General features: G+C 35.0%; 1 protein-coding gene across 1 annotated transcript in view; it reads right to left on the bottom strand.

Moving 5' to 3' along the window:
* Positions 1-9,025, bottom strand: part of LOC106870025 (actin-binding protein WASF3) — a 128,344-nt gene that overhangs the window by 28,664 nt on the left and 90,655 nt on the right. The window contains exons 3-4 of the mRNA XM_052974523.1: positions 8,517-8,670; positions 4,766-4,889 (exon numbers count right to left, since the gene is read on the bottom strand). Of these exons, the coding sequence (XP_052830483.1) occupies positions 4,766-4,889; positions 8,517-8,670 (278 nt within the window). The remainder of the gene's footprint in view (positions 1-4,765; positions 4,890-8,516; positions 8,671-9,025) is intronic.

The raw sequence follows: 9,025 nt of genomic DNA, 5'->3' as shown, positions 1-9,025 counted from the left end.
ATAGGCTTGATTGCCCATTGAAACCATTTCGCTTCACTTATGTTGTAAATGTCCCTCTCAGCCAAAGCTAAAATCATTACAACTTCCTGTCTCCTTCTCAAAAAAACAAAACAAATAAACCCTCGACTGCTTCAGTTCTTTCTTAAGAAATAAATGGTTTTCTCCGCAATAACCCACTTATTCTCTCCTGCTTGTGTTGTTGTGTAATGTAGTCATCATCGGAGTACATAACTCCACTCATTAGGGCAGGTCATTTGCTAATTGTTCTAGTTCTCTCACACTCCCTCTTTCTCTCTTCTCCCACTTAAATTTTTTTTTTTTTTATTTTTCAAAGTAGGCATGATGCCTTACAAAGAAGCAAAAATATTGTCATATGAATGTCTTTTCCGAAGTCTTTAGGAATACAAAGTTAAAGTCCCTCCAATTATTAATCACAAATCAAAAAAGAAGCCCACAATTTTGTTTGACAGAAAACCCCTACTATAATACCCCCTACTATAATGCTGACTCACTCAGAGTTAATATTTCTTGGTTGCTCTTTGAAGCTCAAAATCGGTGCTGCCGATAATGGCTAAGTGGCTGTATTTAATAATCCAGTGTGATTCAGCAAATAGCCGATGCAGCCACATTCATCAAATACCTACTCTCCAACCACCAGACATTTTGTTGGCTTTTTTTCTTCACTTAAAATTGATCAGGAGCAGTCTATCAATGTAAAACTTTTCATCCTTAATCATTCAGCCAGCCCTCATCATCATCATCATCATCATCATCATCAGTACTATCACCAACATCATCATCATCATTATAATAATCAGCAATAGTCTGGCTAGATTCCCATGCCCATATGGTGGGTGCCAGAGGAAAGGGATTAAGCTCCTACGAAAAGGAACTCGTGTAACTAGTCTTGGAGTAATTTGAAAGCCCTGACATAATGCTTACAGCATCTATTTAAATTAAGAAAAACATTGGAAGAGCTCCAAACACCATACAATACTGCATGGCTACACTATACATCTCCGCTATATAACCAAGCTTCATTCTATAAGGAAACAAAAACCAAAAAAAAAAACCAAATAAACAAAAGCAAAACTACTATATCTCAAAGTTACTATGCCTTTTAATATTTCATAAGGCTATATACCATAAAACTGTTTGACAGTACCAGCAGCAGTAGGGACCAGACCTGATGATTAGGAGCTTACAATGCCTAATTAAGAGTCATACAACTAAGCCCTTATATTTTCTGCATCCTACACCATCGTATTTCACAGTGGAGCTGCTGTATATATATATATACATATATATATATACATTCATATGTATAACCATGCACGACTGGCTTTGCTTCTGTGAACACTGGCATAGCTGACAGTGTGAGTCGAACCATGGATACAGGCAGATCAAAGCAATGAGTCATGGAAAACAAGAAAGTGAACTCGGATGACTAAGAGCCATAATACAATGTTAACAACTGAAAAACCTTTCTGTACTGAAATGGTGTGTGTGTGTTTGTTGAGTGTGTGTGTGTTTGTTGAGTGTGAGTGTGAGCGAGCGAGCATGCACATGTGTGTGTGTGTGTGTGTGTCGTGGGTGGGATATACTTAAACATAAGTTACACAGGGCAAACAGTTCGAAAGCTTTGTGGGTTTCGCATACGCACACACATTCACGCATACATGTTGTACACTAACAATCACTCATACACACACACACACACACACACACACACACAATCACCTACATTTGTAGTCCGCAACTTTACTGTGTGTGATCGGAACGTCTGGCACCCACCCCTATTTCTTTCTGGTGGACGTGCAAACGGAGATCATTGAGAATCAATTGTTCTGCCAAGAAACAATGAAACGCTGACAGTGGAAATGAACTTGCAACCCATAAGAAAATAGTCATCGCTTATACACACGTATCTGATATAATAGTCATAGCTTATACACACAGCCTCTGCACACACGTATCTGATATAATAGTCATAGCTTATACACACAGCCTCTGCACACACGTATCTGATATAATAGTCAGAGCTTATACACACAGCCTCTGCACACACGTATCTGATATAATAGTCAGAGCTTATACACACAGCCTCTGCACACACGTATCTGATATAATAGTCAGAGCTTATACACACAGCCTCTGCACACACGTATCTGATATAATAGTCAGAGCTTATACACACAGCCTCTGCACACACGTATCTGATATAATAGTCAGAGCTTATACACACAGCCTCTGCACACACGTATCTGATATGATGCCTGTGCAGAACTAGCCAGGCATTAATCTCATGTCTTTTACAGTAAAATGTAGCATACTTTGGGACTTATAGAATTTGCGAAACCTCCGTCACCTCAGAAAATTTCACCATCAATGAATACTGACACTTACATAGAAGTATACATGTATGTACATGAATCTACATGCATATATTTATATACGCACACACACACACACACTCACATACATATATGTATGTGCAGATATGTGAAACAGTAATTTTACATATGTCGTTTATAGCTATCATGTGGTAGAGGCTATTATTTTTTTTTTTTGGTTCGTTTTGAAAGAAAATTTAGTAAAATTCCATTCATAATGTAAAAAGAAATATCTTTATACTACAAAATCCTTCCCGATTCTAAATACTTAACCATGAGGCAGAAGCAGTCAGCAAGTAAAAGATTGATGCAACTAATGTCGCTTCTTAGCACTCTGATAACCGGTTTTCAAGGAGATACAACTGCTATTTCTAGCAAATAGAGCAACCATGTAGAAGATAGATAACTGGCTTCTCCATGTGTCCCCTAGAATCCTATCTTAACGATACAATATTACCCATGTCTACATGAGAAAAGTCTTCCGTTGTACTTCTAACATCTGATCTTTTCTTTCAAATACAATCGATTGTATTTGCTGTGTGTGTGTGTGAATGTGTGTGATGCACGCACATACGTTTCAAGGAACAAATATACCTGTATAAGCATGGGTATCTTCAGCATTGTTTTACAAGGCAAGTCCTAACGAAAGAGACAGATTTAAAATGCAAGTTCTCATTTTTTATTACTCATAGTTATCTTGTATCACTGCTTTTGGAGTTTACATTTAAAGATATAACAGCTCTTTCCCTCTCGGATTTCCCCTTAACTGTATTTAGAAGGAATAAGCTAGGCCAATCCTTTTTCGCTCGACGCATTACAAGTGAGAGCTTTCTTGCAGCTTAATTTAACAAAGTAGTTTTCGCCTTAAAACTGCTAACTGCAGTTCATGTCAAAGGGAAGTAATTCATTCAATTTTAAGATGATAAATCTGTTCTTAGTTATATTAAAAAAAAAATAGAATAATTCTTATAATGAAAATAAAAAAATAAGAATTAAGAAAGATTACTGCATTTGGCCTTTGTTACATAACTGCAGTAATTTTACTAGTGATGTTAAAATTGCAAATTAAAATTTCAGTTCACATATGAACAAATACTAAGAAATGTTAAAACTATAAGGAAATTTCACATTAAAGGATTTTTTGGAAGAACCACATAGGTACACACACACACACACACCATACATACACTCAGCTTTACAATTTTGACTATAAAGCATACAGGTTGGTAGTTTGCTGTACTAGACTAAGAAAAGTAATCTTCCAGCTGGACAACTAACAGCAGGTATAATAAGGTAGTACAACCCCACTTTAGTTAATAAAGTACTAACACAAGATGGAGTTAGGAATGAGAGTAAGTAACAGTTTTATCATCCACTATCGTTCATAACAAAATTAACAGAAACATATTCATGATTTTGTGCAGTCAAGTATACGACCTGCCTGAAACAAAGAGAAGTGTGTTGATCTGTTTATAGCACTTCCATTTTTACCACACACACACACACACACACAGATATATATATATATATGTGTATATATATATATATATATATGAAGGAAATGAAAATGAACCACAGAACATGTGTATAAAAATATTCAACACCAAATTGCATAGTTTTGGAGAGTTTTAAAAATTTTTTTTGTTTTACTATAAATGACAAAGAACAGAAGAGAAAAATTGTTCAAATTAAGACAAAAAGTTTACTGTTAACACTTTAAGCATAGAAATAAATGACGATACCAAAAGGAAAAAAATATATTAACTAAAATCTCTCTGCAGCAACTATGGGAGATAACACCAGACAAGTTGTAGTCTTATTCTGATCTCATCAGTGAACCACACCCTTCACAATACTTAAAACAGCAATAAAGGATTTTGTTGAAAGAAAACCATCAGGGTAACACGGAATAAGATAGACATGGTTTCAAAACCCAATGAAAATTTGTCAGGGATAATGAAGTTGCTAAACACAATTTAATTCAAAAAAATACTAGAAAGACTAAATTGTTGGCAACAAAATAGATGTGCAAATTGTCTCAGTAAAAAGTACACAGATGCATGTGAAGATTGGTGTGCATGCATGTGCATGTAAACTGCCGCAAAATACTAGCGTGTTTCAAATTAGCATTCTTCATATTCCGGTTCTTTCCGAAGATTTATAAGGGTTTTTTTTTTTTTTGGTTTCCATTAACTATACACCCACCTAACACATTTATAAGACTAATGTACAGAGCAAATCACAAATATATGTTCCTCTTTAAATGAAAAAGAAAATGGTAAAAATATACTGAAAACAAAAAAGAGAAAAAACAAGACAAACTTATTATTTGTTAGCAAAGTTTTGCAAAGTTGACTCAAACTAGAACTTACTCTCTTTTTTCTTGCTTTAATTTCTGTCTTTTTCTGTTCAATATCCTTTTGCATCTCAGCATACCAGAAATCAACAAAGAAATGAGAATCTGTATAAAATTTGATACTATCTTTTCCATCCTCCCTGGAAAAAACAAGAAAGAGATCATTTTGTAATATTACCTTCTAATTTAGGTTTTTAAAACACAAGGTATAAATTTTTCAAGGGAGAGAGAGACTAGGGTTAGCTGACTGAACTGACTCCAGTTGGTTGTTACTTTAACAAAGGCAAAGTTGACCTCTAAAAAGCTAGAGCAAATACCGCAGCTGTCTTCTAGTGAAGTGTGGGTATATACAATTGCCCATCATTTAAACGTATGTCATGCACTTCAGTTGAGAAAAGATTAAAGACTAAAGTGAAAGCAAAGGATGACTATTTTGAATTGCAAATATATTTAGAATATTGTCAATAAATATAACAGTCACCCGATTAAACTTGCATTAACCAAATCCGAAAATTTTTAATTTTAAGATGAAATGAATAATAAGATAAATATATATGCAGCACCAAAGGGGTGTGCATATATATATATATATATATATATATATATATATATATATATGCACAGGCATAGCTGTGTGGTTAAGAAGTTCACATTGTAACCAGGTGGTTCCAGGTTCAGTTCCATCATATGGCACCTTGGGTAAGAGTCCACTACAGCCTCAGATCAACCAATGACTTGTGAATTTGGTATGTGGAAACTGTAAGGAAGCCCACCCTGTATTTTGTACATGAAAATGCGTGGGCGTGTGTCTTTGTATATGTTCCTTCTTCTGTTTGACAAGCAGTCTTTGTTTACAACTCTGAAACTCAGCAATATTGGCCAAAGGGACCAACATCAAACTGGGGCCAATTTGCTTGAGTAAAACCTTCAGGGCAGTGACCCAGTGAGGGAAAAAGAGACATAAACAATGATGGTGGTAGTAATGGTGATGCTTCTGACAGAAGCACATGGTCATGGTTGAGAGAAGAGATATAGTTGATCTAATCAGCTCCAGTACTTAGATGATTTTTACATTGAACGCAATACAATGTAACCCAGTAGTGCAAAAATAGTTAGTTTGGTGCTCTACTAATCTTACTACATTAACAATAGTAGTATATCAGAGAGGAGACTCAACGAAAACACCAGTGTCACTGGCTTTCTTGGGGAAATCAACAAAAGAAAGTAGGCCAACTAGTTTCTGTTGTGTAATTCCAGGTGAGCTTAAATGGAACAGACCTATGGCATGCAGGTTACCATCTGACTGATTCTGTGCTATAAGCAAATCCATTGTTCCAGTTATACCAAAATCGCCAAGCTAGAAAAGGAAAAAAATGCTACATGTCTAGACCAGCAGAGGGTCAAAGAGGTTATTGGTACTGTTGCTGTTTTGTGTATGCATAGAGTGGAAAGGACAGAGATCTTATGGTGGTGCTTAGGGCTGCTCAGAGCAGTTAACCCTTTAGCATTTAAAATATTTTGTAGGATTGTAATGCTTATTTACTCTTTTACTTATTTCAGTCACCTGACTGCTGCCGTACAGGAGCATGCCTTTAGTTGAACAAATTGACTCCGAGACTTATTCTTTGTAAGCCTAGTACTTATCCTATCGGTCTCTTTTGCCAAACTGCTACGTTATGGGGATGTAAACACAACAGCATTGGTTGTCAAGCGATGGTGGAGGGACAATCAGACATTCAACCCCTTTTAAAATCTTTTAAGTTGCAGATGTGGTTGGGTGTTCAAGAAAATTGTTTTGCAACTACTACATGGTTTTGGATTCAGCCCCATTATATGGCAACTTGGATGTCTTCTACTATAGCCCTAGGTCAACTAATATCTCGTAAATGAATTTGGGACACAGAAACTGCACAAAGCCCATCTCCTTCCTCCCAGCTGCCTCCAACCGTTTATGCATATGCTGATTCTCAGTACTTGTCCTTGTTGACATCATGACCAGTCGCTCTATGCTTTTGAAGACCTCTGGAATACAAAAATCCCCTTACATGAAAACGGGTAAGAGTTGGTGACTGGAAGAGCATCCAGTTACAAGATCTGTCTCAACTTCCCATGCAATCATGTACTAGCATGAGAAAACAGAACTTAAATGAAGTGGAGTCAGCAAAGGAAAATGTAGACTATATGATGTAAGTTTAAAAAGTAACGATGATGCTAGTTACATGATAGCCGAGACAGGAGCCAGAAAAGCAGAAATCTCAAAGCTATGAGATAATACACGATTCATTCAAAACAATGCGAATAAATAAGTATTCTATTTATCAGAACAATCCGAATGTTAGCAGGTTAAGGGGTGACATGACACTAAATCACACAGACATTTAGGCAATGTCTACTCATACAGACTTCCAAAGCTGCATGAATTTCAACTAAAATCTGAAGTATTATTTTTTGACCCCATCACCAAAGTTAAATGATCGAAAAAGACACTAACCACTCCTTACTGACACAGGAATGGTAGCCTTCATTCTTATCCCATCTCTTTCAATATCGCATCCTACTGTTGCAGCATACATTAACCAGCTTCATTTACTCAAAAACTTTCTCAGCAAACCTAAACGCAATATTTTTGTTTTGTTTTGTTTTTTTCTTTTCTTTTTTTTTTTTCTTCCCTTGAAGTTTACCAACATTAAAAGCCAATCCCTTAGATTGTTATAATGCAGAAAGTTCTGCAGCAAAGATCAGCCATCCTCCCAAAGTGTCAATTCTAATTAACTGCCTGATTGAACTATAATAAATAAAAAATAAAAATTAATTTAATTTAAAAAAAAAAAGAGAGAGAAAGAACCAGCAGAATTAATTGCCAAGTTTCTATAGGCTGCTATATTTCTCCAGATAAAATGAAGGAGTAGATTATTTCTATTTTCGAAGAATTATGATGCACAAACGGAGATGGGGGGGGGACAAAAATTTCACATTTTAAGTATGTTATTTTTAATTTTGAAAAACGATTAATAATGGTGTTTTAGAGATACAAGCTAAATGGTAAAGAGGCATATTCTTGAATTAGTTTAATCCTAGTTCAATGTCAAAGCAAGAAATGTAGATTAAATGCATTCAAATCCTTCAAGCAAAATAGCCAACCCAATCTAATCTGCTTTGCCATCTAATAAAATCTGTTATACATGGATTTAAAATTTAAAATTTAAAAAAAAAAAAAAAAAAAACTATACTTTTACACTTTTAAAATTATTGATGAAGGCATGCCCTCACCAGTGCTTTACGACTGCTACCCAACTGATGAGCTAATCATAACTTCAGATACTAAGAACAACCAACTCTGAGAATATTGCATTTGTTGCAATCAATCACCATTATAATATCCACTTTACCATGCCAGCATAGGTTGGATAGAATTTGTTGAGGTAAATTTTCAATAGCTGGATGCCCTTCCTGTCAGCAACCCCTACACGTTTCCAAGCATTGTAATATTTTCCCTTGACTGCACATGTTTTCATGGAACATTGGAAATGAATGACATTGACTATATGACATTGATGCTTGTTTATATCAACTGAGATATCCAAGGTAAGGAGACAATCACACATGAGGAGATTCTCTCAGTTTCTATCTACTGAGTCCACATACAAGCCTTTGGTTAGCCTGGAGCTATAATAAAGACACTTGCTCAAGGTGTCGTGCAACCACGTCTGCCCAAATAAAGCATATAAAAAAAAAAAAAAAAGAGAAAAGACTGGAATGGTTCGTACCGAAATCTGTCTAGTTTTTCCAAAGCTGGAGCCCTGTCACACTGGTGGTAAGTGATCCGCATAGCATTTGGCATGGTTGAACTTGAAACAACTTGTTGATCAGGGGCAATATTGCTTCGGTAAGGTTTGCGAAGATGTATATCTTGTAATGACACTAAACAAAAGAAAATAAAAACTTAGAAATAAGTATAAAACATACAGTTTTTTTGTTGATTGTAGACAAGTTTTTAAAAAATTTTATTTAAACAGAATTCCTTCAAAAATTACAGGTATTATTGTACAACAATTTACAGGTTTTAAACATTAAACAAAAGAAAAATGTGAATAAATGCTTTAAAAAAAAAAGTAAATATTATTATAATTATTTTTTTTTAAATTTCCCTTATTTTTTTTCTCTTTCTGAAAATAATAAAATGAAACTGTAATAACTGAAATATTTTTAATAAAATATTAATTTCAATAAATCGTTACAAATTATTCAGGTGAAGCATTTCAAAAGAAATAAGAGG

This window comes from Octopus bimaculoides, chromosome 18, assembly GCF_001194135.2.
Source record: "Octopus bimaculoides isolate UCB-OBI-ISO-001 chromosome 18, ASM119413v2, whole genome shotgun sequence".
In the NCBI taxonomy this organism is placed as follows: Eukaryota; Metazoa; Mollusca; class Cephalopoda; order Octopoda; family Octopodidae; genus Octopus; species Octopus bimaculoides.
Note: the sequence above shows the minus strand (reverse complement) of the source record. Positions and strands in the feature narration are given on the sequence as shown.